The sequence below is a fragment of the Micromys minutus genome (assembly GCF_963924665.1).
Source record: "Micromys minutus genome assembly, chromosome: 1".
Taxonomy (NCBI): Eukaryota; Metazoa; Chordata; class Mammalia; order Rodentia; family Muridae; genus Micromys; species Micromys minutus.
Genome location: NC_137969.1, coordinates 254,081,386 through 254,103,544, shown reverse-complemented (window position 1 = coordinate 254,103,544; position 22,159 = coordinate 254,081,386). Strand labels below are relative to the sequence as shown.

Sequence of the window (22,159 nt, the reverse complement as noted above, 5' to 3'; positions counted from 1 at the left end):
AAAGTGTACCTTATCCCCATCTCTGTCCTATCTCTCTCCCTTCCTGATGGAATGCCTTCCACCATGATGCTCCTGTCTCACCATAGATTCATAAAAATGAAGCCAGACAGCCATGGACTAAACTCCGTGAAAGTGTGACTCAAAATAAATCTTTTCAGGTTTTTTTTTTTTTTTCAGTTGTTTTGTCATGGAGGTAAAAACACAGTGATCTGTGTCTTCACAGTAGGGATCACCTAGTGAGCACAGAGCAGAGGAAGGACTAGTTAAGACATGTCTCATTCAGTCTGGAGAAGTTCCCAGGGACAGTGGCCAAGTGTGACTGTCTAGAATGATGAGCTGCCGTCTGGGCTGCTCTGTCCCTGGAGCCAGAAAGGACTATTATTCCTGGATGGCCTGGCTGCTCTGGAATGTATGTACTCAGATGACCACTTCTGGGAACCCTGTACTATACCGAGTCTGTCTTGCATAAGCTCGCTGCACTTGGTTTTCTGAGCAAGCCTAACCCTGCAGGTCTGTGACACCGAAAATCTAAGAGTCCCGCTGAGCTCAGTGATGGCCATCTTGGTCATAACACCCATATCACCCACCAGGGAACACGGACGCACTCTCGGGCTCTGTGGGATGGTTCACTCAGCCATCCCACTTCGAAGACACACACGCCATGGCCAGACTGGACAATAGCTTTGCTCTGAAAGCAGGCAGTGTTCCAGATGACCTTGAACTACTTTTCTCTGACTTGGTGCATGCCTTTTCCTCTCACCCTGGGAAACAGGCTCCTCCTGCTTCGCTGTATATGCTTCTTCAGGAAGCTGCACTTTGTGCAGTCTGGGTTCCGTCTGCTTCTGCGCTGGGGCATCACACCTCATCCAGCTTGCTTGGGTTTTGTTCTCTGCTCATTGGGAAAGATTGTCATTAGTGATTGCAATCATCAAGGATGAAGTCAAGACAGGTGTAATGACCTCTCGGTGGCTCAGCGACTCCTGGACGTTTATTATGACATGGCTCCAACTGAGCACATACCGTGTGACAGCCAGTCACCGAAGGCCACTGTTTTGAGCACGTAGGCTCGTGTTAAAAGCAGGATTTTAAAAAAACGTACACAGTGTTGATATCACACATTTAAAATTGTGGTAGAATTCAGCGGGCCAAGCCGACAACATAACATAGAAAAATAAAAGTATGGAAAACAGTTTCAGATTGTTTCGTTGGAGGTGGTGGTGGTGCCGCTGAGGGTCTTGGCTGCGGCTCTCACTCACGGTGGTGCACTGTGGTACTGCGGTGTGGCCTGCCAGCGTCTGCTTGGCATCTAAAACAGCTGGATCATGGATTCTCTGGACTTCCCAACGCCAACCCATTTCACTGGAAGGCAACAAAGAGTACAGATGAGAGGCTGAACGCAAACGCTTCTCGGAGGCTCTGGAGGTGAGACTGTCCTCATAACCACAGGATCCTGAGTTTGATCCCAAGAGCCCAGGTTACAAGGCTGGCCGGGTGGGGTGCCCTGACAATCCCGGGACTGGGGAGGTGGAGCCGTGGGGCTCACTGGTCAGCAAATCGTGTTGGATGAGCTCTAGACCAGTGACAAAGCCTGTCTTGAAAAGAGGTAGACAGTGTGCCTGAGGGTGAGCCCGAGGCTGTCCTCGGTACACGTGAACACACACTTTACAAAATGTCCCTTAACGTCGCAGCCAGCGTGTGTTTTTTATTCCTCTGGCAACGGGGCCATCTCTTCACCAAGTACAGTGTTTGTTTTTTTTTTTAATATCAGTTTTAGATTTTTAGAATTTTATGTGTGTAAATAAATGTTTTGCCTGCATGCACATCTGTGTGCCACATACACGCCTGGTGCCCACAGAGGTCAGAAGAGGCCATAGAACTGAAACGAGTTACAGACAGCTGTGAGCTGTCATGTAGGTACCAAGAGCCAAACATACCCTGGTCCACACAAAAGCAACATGGCTCTTGCCTGCAAAGCCACCTCTCCTGTCCCAGAAAGGGGGCATTTAAAACTGTATTGTGGGCCCCATAATGGCTCATTCATCCTCAGGCAGCAGAAAGAAGCTCCTATCCCATGCTTCTCCTTGCGTGGGACATAGGGATAAACCCTGAACTTTCTCTGGATGACAGGGCACTTACATAATGCCTGCTTTTTACACCCTAGGCAAAGTCACGGGGCCCCAACCTGGCTGGAGCTGTGGAAATGGCCTACCCCAGAGGGCACCTGTTCCTAGCTCCACCTCTTCTTGTCTGTTCCATTCATGTGGTTAACACCTGGGGGCTCTGATTTCTCACTAGGCCTTGTGTTGGGGTACAGGCCCTTTGGGGGTATCCGTGGCTGAGACAGAGGGGGTAGAGAAATCCTACCTGGAACACCCAAGTGATTCTCCACGAACCGCACATAGCTCTGGGCCTGTGGGGGCAGGTCCTCCCACTTTCTGGCACCCGTGGTGTCTGCCTTCCATCCGGGCAGGGTCTCATACTCCACCTCCACTGTCTGCAGTATCTCCTGGTTGGCTGTGGGTGGAAGAGGGTGCGGTGAGCAGGGTCCCATAGACTATCCTATTACTGGAGGTGGTTGTCTTATGACCTGGTGACTCCTGAGGAGTGGCCCTGTTGGCTTTTCTGCCCTGGGCAGCAATCAGATGATTGCCATGGGGCTCAAACATCGACTGTGCCCTTTCCAGCCAGGAAGCAGGGCCACTTCAACTGACATCTGCTGTGTAGCCACAGAACTGTCACTGGGGTAACTCTAAGGCACACCTGGACATTAAAAAGGGTTCTAGAATCCTGAAGCCATGGAATCCTTAAAGGCATCATGGCTCTTCTTGCTTGGGATAAAAAACTCTATGCTGGGACCCCATGGCTCATACTTGATGTATTATCCCTTGCTAATGGAAGATGCTGGAACAGGCAGCCTTTTATAAGGATTCTCAGACACTGTCTTTCCTGGCACACTACATTACCACAGAGCCCCGAGCCACCAATAAGACTCTATGAACTTGAAGGGTCACACTTTCAAAGGTCAGGGGTCAATAGGGTCAACAGCCCAGGCCTCAAGAATGCAACTAGCTCCACAAGCCAAGGGACAGGACTGAGTCTGTCAGGCTTCCTTGAAAGTGGTGAGCAAGAGGCAGTTTGCTTACAGTGTGCTTCAGGGGAGGGAGTCTCAGTTGATAAGATAGTCCTCTGACTCAAGGCTGACAGGCATATTCCAGATACACAAGAAACCAAAAGCCAGAAAAACATCTCTGTGTCAAAGACAGGGCCCATAGGCACAGGAGCCAGGCAAGACTCTTAAGTGTCACTTAGGGATGAGGATACAGCTTTGGGGCTAAGCACCTGTTAGCATAGGCGAGACCCCAAGTTTTATCCCTAACACCAGAAAATCAAAGAAAAAGGAATCTGCCCATAGGGCAGGTTTTCTCATCTGAAATGTATTTTTATAGAGATTTATGTTTTTCAATGCAGTTCATGCCTCCTGAGTTTCTAGGCTGTCCATCTTCCTGGAGGTGGGCCTTTCTAAGGCTACCAAGGGTCCCCAGAAAGTCAAAGTAAGTGGCAGGGTAGACCCCAGCTACCTTTCAGCCCTGTCCCAATACATTTCCAAGCAACTAGAAGGCCCGAGGCTTCCCAGAGATGGGCCAGACCTCCCCAAGAAATGGAGAGACTAAAACCAGGAGGCTGCCAGTCTTTGGTGACAAGCTGTGGTCCTCAGAAACACCTCTTCTAGTTGCCTAAAATCTAGTGGATGTCTGCTTTAACGCTCAAGAAGTGTCCAAACAGCTAAGAAAACTCAGGCTTGCCTGGCTTCACCTACCGGGGAAATAGGGAATTCTCTTCCCGTTGAGCTTGTAGGAGATGCCAACTTTAATCTCGTTCAGGACATCTAGTATGTCCAGCTTGGTCAACGCCAGCCTGTACCCAAAACAAGATAGAGACACAATGAAGAAACAGCATCTTATCATTGCTTCTGTCTGGTCTCACCCTCTCTTTTCTTCTGTTTGATCAGAACACAGGAAAGATTAGGGGATTCCCCCAATGCAATCACTGAACTGCCAGAGGGCACCTACCTCTGGGCCCTGAGTCCTGAATCTGCGGTTTATGTTTCCCAACTAGAAGAGCATTGCTCAGATCTGGGCTTTCTCAGTCTTGCCAGTGGGCGCCTCCTTTGCCCAGCATTCTTGCCATGTTTGCCCTGTAGCATGGGGTGTGTGGGGCTTACCCACTTTTCCGTCCCCTTTCCCAGAATGCATCTGCTCAAGCACCCACCCAGAGAAATGTGGCAATGGCCTTCCTAGGCATTCTTCAAAACTGCCCTGTACTGAAGTTTCTTTCCTCCCCCACAACCCCCTTTTTTGGCCCCCTCTTTCCACACACAGACTTCACGGATCGGTCTCACCAGGCTATGGCTGCTCAGGCTGGATGTGGAGTGCGGCCCTGTGCTTCACTGTGTCTATGGCAGAAGCCTCAGCTGCTTCTTCACTGGCCTCTTACAATAGCTACCTATCCATTCTTTTCCCACCCAGGAAGGCTCCGGTTATCTTAAAGCCACCAGAGACTTTCCAGTGCTGGAGGAGGAAGCCTCGGCCTTCTAACTGAGCTGGAGAGAAGACAGGAAAGCCATCACCCTGTGATGTCTCATTCTGTCCCCAAGAGAGGGTCCTTAGCAACCAGATCTCTGCAAAGACCCTGAGGTCTACCCTGTGCTCCCCGACACTCCTCAGAGCATCCGTGCAAGCTTTCTCGCTCAAGGCCACAAGGCTGGGGGACCTGGGAAGGCCCCTGTTGATGCTGGAGGGGTGCCTTGCTTTTAGGTCCTTATCCAACCTTGACCCCTTTCACCTTTGTCTCCTGACTGTGGGAGGCTTTCATGCTCTTCTGAGGGAGTCTTTCTCACTGGGGTTCTGTCTCCTCAGGAGTGGTATGTCAGTTCCCAGTGGTCCATGGGAGCTGTGAGGCTGGTCTGTTCTCCATGCCCTTCAAAAAGTGCCTGGAGCCCTGCCTGCCTTTCCAACTGCCTCTCAGAGTTCCTCCTGTGGGACAAATGATCTAGAAATGCCAGGTCCTGCTGGCTTAGATACTATCACTGTACTTTGTAGGATGTCCTCCTGCAGACAAAGCCAGTGGTGATGTCTGTGTGTGTATGGTAGGGAATGAGTGCCTCCCAAAGATGCCAGTCTTTGAAGATGCTGTGTCCTGGCCCTGGTACTTCAGCTCAGGACGAGTCTCACCTTGTACTTGATCCCACCCCGGGCAGCTTCACACTAACTCTCACTGACCACTACAGTGATTTTGGATGGGTCAGGGTGGAAGTGCCACCCCGTTCTGGGTTTGCTCCACACCTATAGCTCCCATGTTTACTCCCTAGTGTTGGCCTCACTTTGGGGAGGGAGCTTGGCTGGATGGAAAGACTCCACACAGATGTTGGGGCCCCAGCCCCTGAAAGGAGTTCCACTGTGGGCTTTGGGACCGGAGAAGATTCCTATATGATATAGCTTCGATGGTGCCTAGCCCTAGCCCTGAGTATTCAAAAGGGCTGCTTACGCAGTGAAGCCATTGACCATATGAGCATATCGGAGGATCATCAGGTCCAGCCAGCCGCAGCGCCTCTTCCTGCCTGTGGTCACCCCCCACTCATGGCCACGGTTCTGCAGCAGATCTCCAATTTCCTATGTGAGAATAAAAAGACTGTCTGTGCCTGCCATGCTGGGCACTGGCTAGGACAGGTGCGGCGTGTGCCCGCTTGTCTCCTGTGCTCCTGGCTTTCTCCTCTCCATCCTCTTCCAGCTGAGCCAATCACACGGGGCTTTGCTCCCCAGTGTGGTTCTGAGAAGGTGGCACTTGCTCCTAGAGTCCAGCCTGTGTGTGGAGGGACAGGCAGCCCGCCTCTTCCCCTACTCTGTTTAAGTGTGGGCAAGTGAGGGTGGGGCCTTGTCCTGCAACTTGGGGAGAGGGGGGCAGAATTTATCTTCCACCCTAAATATGGCCCATCTTAGGCTCTCTCAAATGCTTCACTTTCCTGAGACGAACCATGACTCGTCCAAATCAGGCGTCAGGGTGAGGTGAGGTAAAGAAGGCCAGGAAGAAGATTCTGAGCCCTCGGTATTTTCAAGAAATGCTCCCGAGGCTAGAAAGGTGGGGACAGGGGTACTGTTCTCAGCCTCTAAGTTAGTGATGAAGATTCCCACGTGTCTGTGGGCCTCGCACGCTTGATAGGAAAATGGAGTTGTGAACACACACACACCCTCTTATGAACTGTGTTGGTGATGGTGCTGGAACAGACTGGCCTGTAAAGCCTCTAACCCCTCACCTCTGAGCGTGTGCTGCAAAAACACCCCCCTAAGGACATGGAGAATTGTTCACTAGGGCCTCCTCAGCATACCTACAGCTCCACCTGACACGACCCCAAATATCCCGCGTCACCCCTGTGCTGGAACTCACGTTGATCTGCTCCGTGGGGAAGGCGCCAATGCCCACACGGGTGGTGTAGGCTTTCACCACACCGTACACATCACCTATGTTCTGGGGCGGGATGCCCAGGCCTGTGCACACGCCACCCACAGTGCAGTTGGAGGAAGTCACAAAGGGGTAGGTCCCTGCAGGACAGAAGAGTCAGCGGACACTCAGTACCCTGTGCAGATCCCAGAGCCCAAGAGGCCTTTTCCGCAAAGGGCAGATGGAACCCGTCTATGGCTGCCACTCTCAACCTGTTGGTTGTGACCGCTTTTGGGGATTAAATGACCATTTCATGGGGGTCGCCCAAGACCGCCAGAAAACACACATTTATATCTCGATTGTTAACAGCAGCAAAATAATGAAGCATCAAATCATTTTATGGTTGGAGTTGCCACAACACGAGGGACTGTATTAGAGGGTCACAGCATTAGGAAGGCTGAGAACCATTGCTCTATGGGGATCACTGGGGCCACCCGTCTGGGAGCCTAAATAGGGTGCTGTGTAAATCACACCGGAGATTGTGCTGAGGTGGCCAACAATCAGGACAGTAGACCAGTGTGCCACAGAGCTAGAGATATGAGGTGCCGGCCTTACAAGACTCTCTTGTCCCACATCTGGCCTCCCAGTCCCAATTCCCTCATCTTAGTTCAGCCCTTTTGATGCTTTTTACATAGCTGAGTTTAGGCAAACAGGACAAGGGGATCCTCGTGGTGAGTGTGGACCGCACCCGCCTAGTTCACTCTGCTGAGTTTTTACAGTCTCCCGCGCAGATATGAAAGACCGAGTTAGAGCTCCTCAGGACGGAACTGCTTGGCGGAGGACTCACCGAAATCAATGTCAAGCAGGGCCGCGTTGGCACCCTCCACCAGGATCTTCTTGGGGGGACCGTGGAGAGCCTCGTACATGAAGTAGACGCCATCCCGAACCATGGGTCTGATCCGCTCAGCAAAACCCTGAGAGGACCGGGCAGCCACATGAGGCTGCAGGGGAGCCGGCTCCACAGAGCCCACAGGAGCTGCAAGCTGGCTACGGTGCCCGCCCGGGACTTCCGGGACTTCTGAGCTCCGCCCAGGTCTGCCCCACCCCCACGTGCTTCCCCAGTGCCTGGTCCAGTTTACCTTCAGCCTCTTGAGCTGACCTTCCACATCTATCTCCAGGCTGGGGAACATTGACTGGTGCTGGTGGGCCAGGTTCTTGAATCTGTGTGGGCAACTCTGACTGTGACCCTCTGAGGGTCCACAGTGGACCCGATCGCTCTATTTCCCAGGGCGTCTTCCACCACCTTTCCACGTCTTACCCCTGGGCTATGGGAGGGTGGGCAGACCTACCTGGCAGAAAACTCGTCAAAATCCGACAGGAGGTCACAGATGCGGAGGCCTGTCCGAGCAGCTTTGGAGGAGTACGTTGGTCCGATTCCCTTCTTGGTGGTACCGATACTGAAAGATGCAGATAGGCCTGGTGAGGAGCCCGGCTGACCCCTCCCAGCTTCTGACCGACCTAAGGTCCATCCCAGGGATCAAGGCCAGAAGGTGGGAAGGAGGCCACCCAAGAGCAGCAGCTCAGCCTCAGGTCTGGAGGCTCAGCCACTGCAAGGACACGAGGACAGCTTAAACATGGAGCGGCAGGGTGCAGGGTGGGTGGGGAAGAGAGTTCCTGCATCAGGGCTCCCCCGTCTGCTTCTAAACATCAGCAACGTTAGTGCCTTGGCAGCAAGAACAGTGTGGACCCCAAGTCCATCGGATGCTCACTGCCAGCCCCTGTGTCTTGTGTGCTTTCACAGGGAAGTGTGCTTGTGCTAGTGTGCATATGTGACTGCTTGTGCACTGTGCGAATAACATACCTGTACAAGTGCAAGTGCACACGAATGCCCAGGAATGTGGACGTGTGCGTATATGCATGCACGCAGGCACATGTGTACTTGTGTGCCGTGTGCACCTGCAAGCACGCATTTGTGCTCAAATGCACAGTTGTGTAAGCAATGTGCCTTGACGTGTACGTGAGCACTGGGCACCTGTGTGGAGTATGTGTGTGCCCTTGACAGCTTCCCCGGCACATCTAGAATCCTAAGAAACATTCTGAGTGGACAGAAGACCAAGCATTTCTGTGGAGGAGCCGGAATTGGGCGCTGCAGTAGTTGTCGGGCAAGCAGGGGCGGCCGTCAAGACGGTTTAGTGTTTGTCATGTTGCCCTGTGGGATGTGTGCACGCTCAGGGTGGTGCAGCTGTGACAGGACACAGCAGTGGCAGCCAACAAAGTCAGAGCGTGACCCCCAAGGCTGGACTACCCTGTAGTTCTTGCAGGTTCTGTTCTCCCAGGACCCCTAATTTGGTTGATGCTCAGACAGAAGTAAGCTGTCTCCCTGCTCAGACAGGTCCTGCACCTGGGCCACCATTATGTGGAACCGGAAGTCCCCAGGAAGAGGAAGAACAGTGGCATGAGGAACTTACTTCTTCCCTTCTTGTGCTTGACGCTGTACTTCCTGCAGCCCATCCACTGCCTGGTGGAAGTCGAACACTGTTGCCAGCAGCCAGCACACCGGCAGGAGAGGAGCAGAGGACAGAGGTTTGTGAGGGACCTTGTTTAATGAACGGCGTCAGGAGAACAGGTCAGCGGGCGCCTGGCTGGGAGCCGATCTGGGGTTCCAGAGTCCCTGGCTCCACAAAGGGGGTAACCAAGGATGACTCCAGCTTTGACCTAGCTGCTACCTTGAGGCCCGTTAAAAAGAATAAGGCTCAGCAGCATATGCACCCGACAGGCCTGCCAGGGTCTCCTGAGTCCTGGACTGTGGAAGAGGCGAGGAGAGGCCAACCCCGGGGCCCCGTGGGAACCTTACCAAGGTGAGCCCGGTCAGAGATGATGAGCCGCTTCTCCCAGTCCTTCAGCCCTGCAGGATATGGCAGAGAGAACAGGTGTGTGCACTCTTGGGTGAGGAGCACCACCCCCTCAGTACTGCCCTGTTCTGGTACTTGTTGCCTACCGAGGTCCCTGGACCCAAGAGACACACACCCATGCTAGAGCTCCTCTTGCACCAGCCTCCTGGATGTCCTGCACCTTGGAATTTTAGGGGCCTGTGATGCTGCCGGCAGAGCCTACCGCAGCAGCTTTAGAGATACAGGGCTGCCCGGCTTCTGCTCCTTACTGAGGGCTCCGCCGTCTGCTCTGCAGAGCTAGCACACAGGGAGCAGCCAGTGAGTGGGCCTGTGAGTGGGGCAAGGTCGTGGGTGGCCTACCTTTCTTCTCGTTCTTCTCTGCCTCTTCAAACAAGCCTGGCAAGTGGATAACCACACCATTGCCTGCAACACGGGGCACGGAATCATGAGTATTTACATTTCAGATGGTGCAAGTAGAATATTTACATTTCAGATGGTGCAAGGGCAAACAACTCAAGTGCCCAGACCCAGGGGATGGATATGGTCACTCCATCGCATGCAGCTGCATAGTTACACTTGGGGACACTGGGCTCGGATACGGACGATGTGAACCCTACAACCCACTTAGGTGAGACCTCAAGTTGCCACACTCATGAAGACAGAACAGAATATCAGCTTCTGGAACCTGGGGGAAGCAGAGGGTGGTGGGCGGGTGGGCGGGTCTTCAGGGCTCCATAGAGTTGGTATGGGGAATGGAAAGGTCTTCAGACAGTGGTGTGATATTGGGACACCCCATAAGTCCCAATCCTGGGTGCTCAGCACTGAGCCTGTCCCAGAGGGTGAGAGCAACGTTTTATAACAGACATGTCTTAGAGGGTAGTGAAACCTCTGGAGGGTGATGAGCAGCTATGGATGTCAAATGCTGAGATGTTCTTTACTGCCACAGAAAGTGAACTGTCGGGAGGCCTGGGGGACGCTGAAACGCAGGTAGAGGGAGTGTTGGGAAAGCTGTGCACTCAGCCCCCAGCTGGTGTGAGGCAAGGGCAGTTATGGGGGTGTCCTGCTTAGTTTTTGTCTTGACACAGCCTAGGGCTATCCAGGAAGCAGAAACCTCAGCTGAAGAACATCCTCGAGCCGATGGCCGGTGGGTACGTCTTCACTGGTAAATGATGTAAGAGGCCCTAGTTCAGTGTGGGTGATGCCATCTTTAAGCAGGGGCCTGGACTGTATAAGAAAGTTAGCCGAGGCTGGGCATGGTGGAGCACGCCTTTAATGACAGCAGTCTAGAGGAAGAGGCAGGGTATATCTCTATGACTTAAGGCTAACCTGGTCTACATAGCAAGACTCAAACTAAGAATGAGGAGGAGAAGATAGATAAATAGATAGATAGATAGATAGATAGATAGATAGATAGATAGATAGATGCATACATACATACATACATACATACATAGGTAGGCAGACAGATATACATACAGATAGAAAGACAGACAGATAGAGCTGGGTATGAATGACCCAGAGAGCGAGAGCCAGTAAGCAGAATTCCTCTATGGTTTTTTTTGTTTCAGATCTTCCTTAAGTTCCTACCCTGACTTCCCTCAGTGATGAACTGTGACCTGGAAATGTAAGCCAAATAAACTCTCTCCTCCCCAAGTTGCTTTTAGTCAGATTGCTTTAGCAACAAGAAGCAAACAGGAATGAAGACTGACTTCCATGTGGTGACCTGGTGACAACTCTAGACCAGAGAGGAGAGACTGAGCTTTAAACACAGCCAGGGTCCCAAACCCACAGGCTTTCTGCTCCAAGTCACCCTAGCAGGAAGCTTACTTTTTAACCCACAAGTAAGGAACCCAGACACCCCAGTTCCCTGCTCCCGCACCCCCACCTCATGCATGCCTCCAGGACTAGCCTTCTCTGCCCAGCATACCTGAACGCATCCTGTTCTAAGGGGATATGACTCTGATCTCAGAACAGCAGCTTAAAGCCCTCTGGAAGTGTGATGTACAGACGCAGACTCTCAGCACTTGGGAGGCTGAGGCAGGAGGATTATGAGTTTGGAGCCAGTCTGGGTTCTCAAATTCTCAAGTCAACTTATTTATCAATGTGAGGATAAGCCAAGGTTAGACTTGGCTTTGGAGCAGGTTCAGGACTGGCCCGGGTGACAGGAGACCCCACCTCAAAAGCAAAGCGAAGAAAAACAACACAATCTAAACTACCACCTCGGTGACAAGGGCAGATCAGCTGACACAAGGGGACTTCCGAGTGAGCAGAACATTCTAGAATCAACTGTGTGGCCTCAAAACTTCACCTTTTCAATGGGTAATTCAAAATAGTTTATTTTGTTTTTTATGTGTGTGGGTGCTATGCCTGTGTATAGCTGAGCGTATCTGGTGCCCATGGAGGCCGGAAGAGGGTGTCAGATATCCTGGGACTTGAGTTGCAGACTCTTGTAAGTTGCCATGTGTGTGCTGGGAACTGGAAGAGCAGCCGGTGTTCTTAACTGCCAAGCTCCGTCTCTACCCCCAGCAGTGGGTGAATGTTATAATGGGTAAATTATGGTTCAATGAGGCAGTTCCATTAAAAGAAAAAAAAAAAAAGGAACCACAGAGAAATGTGGATCCTAAAGGTTCCCAGGACCCTGCCAGGATTGGGTGGGGGGTCTATCCTTTATCTTGGACAAACAAATACAGGATCCTCAGAGTAAGTCCACATAGATTCACAGGCTGAGGGAGGGAAGGGGGCCTGCTGAAGCCACATGGCTTGCCAGTGTAGGGTCTGGACTGAGGAGATCCAAACACGTAGAGATCACCACTGCTCTCAGGAGGAATCCTACGCTGGCCTCGTGGGGTTGGCCATGGCATAGGTTTGGCAGAGGGAGATGGAACACCAGTCCAGATCGGAGTGACTCAGAGATTACACAAGCCACGGCGAACATAAAAGGTCACCCAAATGCCACCGCATCTTGAAATAACCCCACAGCAGAGAGGCGAGGAGTGTTGCAAGCTGAGGGTCAACACAGGCTGGTGCTCCTGCTAAGAGGCTGCTCTGAGAGGGCACCGTTTGCAGGAGCATGACCTCTGCTCTTGGGAGAGCTTCCAGAGAGGTGCCAGCCACTCTCCCCTGTTGTCAGCTCTAAGCCAGGGCTGAGCAGCACACGTTCTGGGTCATGTGCTGTGCTGGTTCACCAAGGAAGGTTCTGGATGAGCAGAAGCAGGCTGGCAGGTTGTGTCCTACAGCCTTCCCAGAGGATGGGGGACCATTGTTCTGCTGTGTCACTGGGCACACATGGTGGCAGCTACCTCAGTGGCTGGGGCTCCTCTTTGTGGAAGGGGAACATCACCACCATCCTGGTCCAGACTGGGAGGGCTAGAGACAGTGTGTACTTGAGAGGAGGAGCTTTATAGAGTCTGAGCTCTGACTCTACCCACCCCAGCCCCTACCTTGCAGATTTCCTTCCTCTGCTCCCACACAATGGGCCAGACCTGGGCTATCTGCTGGCTCCTGGACAGGACATACCTTGCCTTGGCTTCCTGACTGAGATGTGGGGGTCAGATAAGCCACACATATATCAGTCAGCACTTAGAGGAATGAGGACAAGAGAGGCTGGGGGCGAGCTAGATGGGAGGAGGGCCCTCTTCAACAACTAGAGAGATGAGGGGTAGGGAAGCCTTGTCAGGCATCTGGAACAGCTGACCAAGGAGGTGTTGGCTATAACAGCCCAGGCAGCATCAGGAAAGCAAATCTGTGTGTGTGTGTGTGTGTGTGTGTGTGTGTGTGTGTGTGTGCGCGCGCACGCGCGCGCCCAGGCTGTTCCCAGGCCCATGCACTCTGAAGACACATTGTTACACACTCACCCACACATACAAACATACCCTACACATTAACTTGAGCACACACACACACACACACACACACACACACACACACACACGAGAGACAGACAGACAGACAGACAGAGACATAGAGACACGAAGAGAGACAGAGAGACCGCACTCTGTGTTCCACAGAGCTTCCTCTACCCCCTGACTCCTGCTGACATTTGGGTTCTAAGGACAATTTCTGGGTGGGGGCTAAGGGGAGCACATGGGGCAGGTCCAGCCCTGGGGTTTGTACAGTGAGACTCCCCGCCCTCTCTGCACACACTGAGATCCTGGTTCAGGAAGTCAGGCTGGGGCTGCAGGGCTACTCACCAATGAATGACACGGCCTTGGTGTTGATGATGCCGCTGGGTAACAGGTGGAAGTCGTACTCCTTGCCGTCTACCACTACTGTGTGTCCAGCATTGTTGCCCCCCTAGAAACAGAGGCCAGAATGAACTGCTGGTACCTGAGTGTTGAAGACTATCCCACAGGGGCCTGCCTGGTACCCTCGCCTCACTCCAGAGCCGGCTCTCTCCCTAAATGGTGCTTAAGGCCCCGGTGTTGTCCAGTGATAGGGCTTGGGCAGTCTAGGTCAATGGTCAGGGCCTTGGGCTGAGTTAGTGTCTGATTCTGGGATGGCCAGAGATTAGATGGAGGTACTCAGGCCCAGCCTGGTCCCAGGGCTCAGTGTGGCCCTGTCAGGTGGACCTTGCTGAGCCCCTCTCTTCTCCAGGAAGGAATGAGGACCCGATGGACAACCCCCATGGCATGGAGAACGCAGACTCAGACCCCACAGCCCAGCTTACAGCCTGGACCAGGCGACTCCTAGGTCATCCTGTTCTAGGGAGACTCCTTTTGAGAATGCAAGCTGGCTGAAGGTAGGCCTGCTGGGATAGGGCTTTCAGGATGGGGAGAGGGCCACACCAAGGACAGGCTTCAGACTCCAGCATCCTTCCATCGTTAGTCACTTGATCACAAGCACACAGCTCCACGCCCTGGATACTGTGTCCCCAGGTTCCCAAAGGCTCATGGTGGTGAGTCACTAAAGCCCTCTTGCCTGAGACTCTGGGATCCTGTCTAGTTGGGAAGACTACTTAGAAGTTCTCTGTCCAGCAGAAACTTGTAGTCTGGGTGTGCTGGTGGGTGTGGTAGGCAAGGCACAAGGGCCTTCTAGAACAATGGTTCTCCACCTTCCTAACGTTCTGACCCTTTAATACAGTTCCTCATGTAGCAGTGACCCCCCAACCGTAAAATTATTTGGTTGCTACTTCATAACTATAATTTTCCTACTGTTACGAGTCCTAATGTAAATATCTGATAGGCAGGACATCCGAGATGTGACTCCCAAGGGGATCATGGGTTGAGAACCATACTGTTCTTGCGGGCTTTCAAAGGCTAGTAGAGTTGTGGCCTGCAGTACCAAACCCCACCTGAAGATGACACTGTAGTTCCCTTAACTGTACAATAGAAGCTCAGCTCTAGCTCCCCTCCCTGACCCAGGAGACACATAGGCCAGGCACATGACACCGTTCTTAACCTTGCTAATGGAGTGGAGGTGTTTCATGATCTTTCCCTTGCCTACTAAAGCAGGACCTGCAGTGAAGGTTCACCTCCCTTTGCAACCACCCCTAAGCACTAGGATATGAAGAATCACATCTACCAGTGGCAGCGAAGGATGGTGATGCTGAGACCCTGGGTAAGGGGCTCTCCCTCCAAGGACTTCATTTCCCATGAGTTTTAAGAGTGGGCCGCAGACCCGTATGCCTAAGCTTCCTGTTCCTTGCTTTCCTCTGTGAGGCTTATTACCGTGTAGATGACAAAGATGGATCAGCTAGAGGAAAACTTCATGGTGTGGACCCTATACACCCAACTGTTAGAGACAGAACACCATGCAGTCTGTCTGTCCTGAGGCCTCTGAAACAATTCTGCTGGAGCTGTTTACTGTGTAAGGGGGTGGGGACTGGCTGGGAGGCACCTCAGCTTCGTGGGACTTGCAGGGAGCTCCTGATCCTTGGGTGGCTCCAGGCACATGAGGGTACCTCCTTGGGAAAGCTGAGGTAGCAGGCAGTCTGTCCTTACAGCCTTTGTGAGCAGGTAATAGTGATCCTGGACTGGAGCAGGACAGATGTTTTGAAAGGGGGAGGGGCCCAGAGGGAAGACTGGGAAGAAGAGAGTGTTTGTGGACGGGGCATGGAGAAAGTGGGAACGGAGGGAGACACCTGCAGCTCCAGCTCTCAACTCGCCATCAGTTAGGTACAAGCCCATGAGGGACAAGACTTGGGTTTGGAGACAGCATCTCTGCTTGGCTTTGCCATAGCAGGTGCAGAATCGCTACCACCACCGTTTAGTTCCCAGAATACGTGAATATTCACAATCCCTGTTTCCTGCCTGAGGCAGACAAGGTGGTCTCCAAGAACAGACATGGAAACTGAGGTTCCAAGAGAAGGCAGGCTCATGGTGGGGCCGAGAGGGATGAGCTGGGCTTGAACTGGCAGGCCTCCAGGGACAGCAAGGTGGTCAGCCTGCCTTCCACTGTGGCTGGGTCCAGGGAACCCAGATGCCTCAGAAGGGATGCTCGGTTCCACCTTCTCTTTGAGTGCCCAGGACCACGTCAGCTGGCTTGGGAACACAGACAGCAAACACCAGCCAGTCTGTGTTGGGGGTAAACACAGGTGCCTAGGAACAGGCACGAGGACCAAGAGCCAACAAATATCAGATGACCTCAGTGCCAGAGCCCACTGCAATGCCCAGGCAGTAGGCACAGGCCATTGCTAAGGCATACGTCATCCCAGGACACTGGGCTCCCAGCAACCCTGTGGAGCCTTAGGGTCATAGTTTCCCTTTTCCCATTATGTTCTTAGACTGACCAGCAGCACAGGGACAGTTTGGGGAGATGAAGCAAGACACCTCCCTACCCCGCGCCGACACACACACACACACACACACACACACACACACACACACACCATTTCTTTGACTTTACTAACCCAGGCCAGACATTCAATCAGATCTGGATATGATGAGAGTCACCAACCTCTGTAAAGAGTGTGGGACATTTAGATCTGCCCAGCACAGCTGATTTGACAATTCTCCCAGTGCAGGAGGTTGGGTGAGGAGAGGCAGAGGTCGGCTCTTGTTTCTGAGGCTCATCAACCCCCTTACACGGGTCGGCTCCTGAGGGCCCCGTGGAGCTCTACACAGGTGGGGGAAACACCACCTGTGTCACTGCCAACCCCAGCCCTGGGGAAATGGAGTGGTGTGCCAGCCCCAGGCTGCTCTAGGGCATCTTAGAACTCAGGATCCCACTGACCCCTCAATACCAGAGTACAGCAGTACCCAAGCAGCACTGGCCAGCGAATGTCAGGAATAGCCCGTAGGCCTACGGCAACCCTGCCCTACTTTGGGATGACCACTGGTTGCTAAACACTAAGGAGGACCTGTGACGTCACAGCCAAGAACTTGCTCAGGCTCCTCTTCCTGGAGATCCGCTGGAAGATGACCAGCTGCCTCTGTTTGCAGATGGACACCAGGCACCTGGGAATAGCCTTCAGGGCCTGTCACCAAGGGCAGCTCCTCCCTGCCTACAGTGTGAATGGTGTGGAACCATTGGAGGCAATGGTCACCCGAAGGCACAGAAAGATACCTCTTACCATTGGCCAGGTAAGGGGAACAGCTAGAGGGACAGCTCAAAGCATACCTCAGGATATCTGTACCATAAGGGCTCACACCAGGGCCCAGGTCAGGGGCATCCAGGAGCCTGCTGGGCCCAGCAGTGCCACTTGGTACATCTAGGCTCCTCCCAGGGTTTTCTCCACAGTGCAATTCTGAGGACTTTGTGTGCACTGACATCCCCCCAGCACTCTTCAACAGCCTAGCTGGTCACCCAGAGCCCTCAGGCCCTGGTGTCCAATTAAGACAAGAGACTTTTGTCTTTGGAGAACAAAGAGGGACCAGAAGCAAACCAGATCCTGTTCCAGATCAAATTGGTCCCAACCTCTGCTTTGCCCTGCAGTTGGGGCCCATATCTGCATTGCAAGGCAGGGAAGGGTTCTGGGTGCAGGCCCTGTAGGGACATCTTCTGACTGGGCTGCATATGCAATGGTTGTGGACATGCATTGCAGAAGCCAAGACTCCTTTCCTCTGCCTCTCCATGCCTAACATGAAGCTGGAGAGACCACCTGCCCCCACAGCCCTGAGATCCCACCCAAAGTCACAATGATTTTTCTACACTCATTCCATCTTGCGGCCACCTGGACACAGCTCCTCCTGACTATCCAGGGTTCTGTCAGTGAAAAACAGAGGACCCCAGGGCTAGATGTCACCAACTAGTGTCCTGGTATCTCCTTTTAGGACAGCCCCGGAGCCCTGCTGGGCAGAGACCTGGAATAGACCTCCCTGCCTAGTTAGACCCGTCTATCCAGAAAGCCTGTGTGTGGATGCAGAGCCCCCACAGCACATTTCTGAGACCTCTCTAATCCTCTCCCCATCTTTGTCCTCTAGGTCAGGACCTTCCTCCCCCTCCCGGTCCCTGGAAAGGAGGCTGTGGCACTTGCCTTCCACCAGGGGGTGCTCTGGGCTCCTGCCTTCCAATCTACCTCGGTCCTATTCTGGCCTAATATCTGCAGGTCCCCGCTAGGATGCAGAGGTGGCTGTGATCACTAGAAGACTCCTGGGTAATTAGGACCTCTGCCTCTTCACAGACAGCAGGGAAGGACTCTGTGTGAGTGACATGTGTGCCAACGTGCACACAAGGGGCACGCTAAGGAGCAGGTGTTGAGCTCCTGGGTCTCCTGAAGTTCTTCCTAGGGTGGAATGTGCTATGCGCTTGCAGGACCGTGACTAACACACTGCAAGGTCTAGTCATCGCCTTGCTCCTGTCCATGGCTTCCTGAGCTCTTGTGCTGGTACCTCCCTGTGCCAGAGGAGAGGGGTCCTCAGACCTCTGACCTGCTGGTGCCCTTCCCCTCGTGGCCCACTTTCTAAGGGGCCTGGGAAGGACAGGGTGTCAGGGCCTTCCTCTTCTTCCAGATCTGCTCAGAGTCATACAACTCACTTCTTTCTTTACAGGAAGAAACAGATCTGGGCAGGAACATGAAGGTCCTTCCCAAGGTGATGTGTGGCTATGTGACCCTGGGAGTCCCTTCCTGGAGACGATGCTTGGTCATCAAAGCCATTAACACACTCAGGTACAGGGAGGCCTGCTCCTAGAATCAACACACTCCCAGAACAAGGCTGTGACTCCTCTTACCTGCCAGAGGCCCCTGGAGCCTCCTGGGGTCCAAGGCCATGCGTTTCCCATTATGTCCCCTTGGAGAAAGCTCCAGAGCACCCGCAGACTGCAAGTCAGGTCCCAACACGGAACTTCAGTCTAAGTATGCCACTCCACTAGAGAAAGCCCTGGGATTCCAAGCATCGGCCACAGCTATGTACTACTGCCTGGGGCCAGCCCTTCCACCAGGGTGGCCTGAGCTGGACAGCAGACCCAGAATGGGAATGGTACATGGGCTCATGGTAGAAACCAAGAAAGCCCCTAATTCCGTGCATGGCCAAATGACAGTGCCCTAGTCCCCTGAGGATTCTGACCCTGCAGCCACTTGGAAGGAGAGTCTGAAACCCCAACAGGCCTGTGTGGCAGCCTGGCAGTGCCAGGCAGGTTACTGAAAGCATCAGAGAAAGATTACTGTGGGCATAGAAGGGAGAGCCTAGACTAGCAATGGAATGCATCAGGAGATAGTGGCCAGCATGCTCACTAGGTAACAGGTATATCGGACCCATAAAGAGGGAACATCTGGACACAGCTGGCCGGTCAGGCCGCCGAGGGGGAAACATAGAAGACACAGAAAGAGGAAGCCTAAGCCTGAGCAGAGGTGCCGGGGACTCCAAAGGAGAAGAAGAGAGAACAGCCTTAGAGATGCAGAGTGAGGGAAGAATGCCTATATGTCAGGAGGGCTGGGACATGGACCATATCGGAGCAGGAACATAGGGAGAAGGAAGAATGCAGACAGGACTCAAGGCCAGAGATGCTGGCTAGAGGGTGCTCCTGGAGGTTCAGCATTGCACCCTGACCCATAGACTCCCAATTAAGTAAGGGTAGTTGGCGGAGCCTGGCAGAGTCCAAGCCCAGGGTAGTGGAGACCTGCAGCACGTGTCTGTGGAAAAGTATGGCAGCCAGATCTGGAGGATTGACATGAGGGACTGGGGGTAGGGCAGCTCATCTAAGAAGCCCAAGGATGGGTAGCCTAGTCATATAGCCTTCTCAGGCAGCCGACTCACTATGGGGGGACTTGACTTGCATTCTGATCTTTGCCAGCCCTTTGGCATGGCTTCAGGGTGGCCTCTGGAGCCTCCCCTTGGTTCATCCATCCATTCAAGGCCAAAGGCAACTTACCTAGATCCTCACCCCACCAGCCTCTGATCACGCAGGGCTGATCATAGGGAAGATTGGGAGGCCAGTGACCGGGAGAAAGGTCCCTGTCAAGGGAGGGACAAGTGCAGGAAACCAGAGTCACCAAGTGCTTGCAATACCCAGGGGCTGGGCACCCAGGGAGAAAGGACTGTAGAGAAGCTCAGTTGGAGGATCCTGGCCTGCTAGTTCATTGAGAGGCTGGGAGAGAAACATGTCTCCACTCTCATAGCCTTTAGGGGAGCACCCGTTTGGATCTGCTGGGGAGGTCAGGTGGGAGGGGGAGATAGCCCATCTGAGTGGGTGACTATGGTCCCGCTCTGATCTTTAAGGGTCCCTTCGAGTAATGGGGATATCTTGACTTGGGCATAGAGCAGGGATGTCAATCTTCACCCAGGACTGTGTCCACAGAAGGAGGTGGAGCCTAGGACCATCAAGGCACACTACAGGGCTTCCCTGACAGTGCTGACCAAAAGCAGCACATTGTACATACAGAAAGACTGTAGGTGCCACTGGAACAAATGGCCCGGAGGAAGGGTGGGAATATGGTGCTGGGTCACTGGGGAGAGCCTGACTACAGACCGCTGGGAGTATACTCCAGGTTTCCTCACAGCCGGACAAAGCGTGCAAGGTGTAGGAGGCAGGAGCTCCAAGGTCTGTCCTTAGGACCCAGAGACTTCAAGAGAAGGGGTGAACAGGGCAAGGGAGTGGGCTATCTCCTTATTCTTGGGAGAACTAACAGAAATCCTCCTCCCCAGCTGGGCAGATGTGGCCCAGAGAGCCCCGCTCCAAGTCCTCGGGAACTCAGCAAGAAAGCCACAGAACCAGGGAGAAAGAACTCCAGCAGGTGTCCCCACCTTCATTTGGATCAGGAGCCATTTGTGGCTCCAAACCAGTATGACAGAGTATCTTCCCCCAAACTGAGCCCTCTGTGCTGAGGGTGACAGCCCAGAGGCAGTGTGGTTGTCAGCTGCAGCACAGGGCCACAGAGACAGAAGACCAGGTTACCAGCCCCAGGAGAGAACCCACCCACTGTCCAGAATCAGTCAGAACGAATGTGGGTGCTCAGAGCAGTTTGCAGTTGGCCAAGAGCACAGAGCCTGTCTCTGGGGTTCTCTGAGCACTACCAGCTACTGGGTCACCCTGCCTGGGAGACATGTGGCTCCTCCTTCCTCCATGTCAGCCAGGACCCCTTTGAACTCTGCCTCAGGCTCCTGACTCTGCCTTCCTCTGAGATAGACCCCTATCTTCATCCTGTCTCTGCTGGCTGACTGGCCAGGGACACCCCCTTCTCAGAAAGCAGCTATCACCCTCCCTCTTAGGGCACTTCGACCCACACGGTTAGGGCTCTCCCCACTGGAGGGCCCGCCGTCACTGCCCTGGAACGCCCTACCCCTGAGGATCCCATGTCCCCAACTCAGCAACTATATTTTTAGCTCGGGCTCCTCTGCCCTGGGGAGGAGGTGGGTGGGTGGTGGGAGGCCAAGAGCTTTGTGTAAGAGGGTGTGTGTGTGTGAGAAGGGAGGGTTTAGGCAGTGGGGAAGGTACTCCTGGAAGGGAGGAATCCAAAAGGCTGTGACCCACTCGGGGCACAGGAGAAAGGGGTTCATCTGGATCCCGGGGAAAGGGAGAGGTTCACTGGGCGGGTTAGGGAGGGACTCGGCGCCTGGCCCGCACCTGGCAGCGACTGACGATGTCGGCGTCCGTGGCCAGCAGGTCCACCACCTTGCCTTTGCCCTCGTCCCCCCACTGCGCGCCCAGCACCACGGTCACGCGGGAGCCTGTCGCCGCCGCCTCCTGCTGCAGCCGCCCCCTCTTAACTCCGCCTGTGCCGGGAGGCCGGTCGTTGGAGGCTCGGGTCCCGGACATGCTGGCTTAGCTCCTCCGCTGCTCTGGGCCAAGCGAGAGCCCGCCGGCACCAGAGCTCTCGCTCCATTAAATGCGGACGCCTAGAGAGGGGGGCGGGGCGGGCCGGGGGCGGGTCCTGCGCACGCGGTGACGCACCTCGGTGACCTGCGGCCACAGCTCCCGGTCCCTGCCGCCGTCTCTGCAGGTGGAGCGCACTTAGGGTGCAGACACCCCGGCATGACTCGGGCAAGCAGATGACTCAGAGCACCCGAGGACGAAGACGGGAGAGGTGCCGGTGCTGCACGACCCGGACTCTGCCCCCGCCCACTGGCTTGCTAGGACTAGGGTTTGGAGTTGCAGAAACTGCGGAGATGGCTGCTTTTTATGGTGCAAGAGAGTGGTTAGCAAAAGCAGAACCACAAATGTTTCTTTGCCGCTAATCTGGAGGATCTGCCTGCGGGATCACCTGCTTTCCCGTTGTGAACCTCGAGTCCAGGTTCTCCTGAGAGTCACCCAGAAAGTCACCTTAACTAAGGATGACCTCTCTCCACCAAGTCACATAGTCACCCCTCCCTGCTGGCCCGGACATGCAGCTCTTGGGTGGCTGTAGCTAGCTAGCTACTAGACCCCAGCGCCAAGTGTAAGACGAAGTGCCCCCCCCCAGTGACCCTGGGGTCAGAGCAACTCGAGGGACAAAGGAGCAGAGCAGAATTCAAATTTCC

At 53.9% G+C, this 22,159-nt stretch overlaps 1 protein-coding gene across 1 annotated transcript; it reads right to left on the bottom strand.

Moving 5' to 3' along the window:
• Positions 1–970: 970 nt before the first annotated feature.
• On the bottom strand, positions 971–21,536 carry ADSS1 (adenylosuccinate synthase 1). Its single transcript, XM_080934624.1, has 13 exons — positions 21,267–21,536; positions 13,517–13,619; positions 9,687–9,749; positions 9,290–9,340; positions 8,904–8,970; positions 7,785–7,892; positions 7,575–7,656; positions 7,283–7,409; positions 6,442–6,596; positions 5,545–5,669; positions 3,818–3,915; positions 2,365–2,514; positions 971–1,359 (listed from the first exon to the last, which is right to left on the bottom strand). Exons 1-13 carry the CDS (start codon positions 21,456–21,458, stop codon positions 1,307–1,309), a joined length of 1,374 nt encoding a protein of 457 aa, XP_080790750.1. The 5' UTR covers positions 21,459–21,536; the 3' UTR covers positions 971–1,306.
• Between the last annotated feature and the right edge of the window lie 623 nt (positions 21,537–22,159).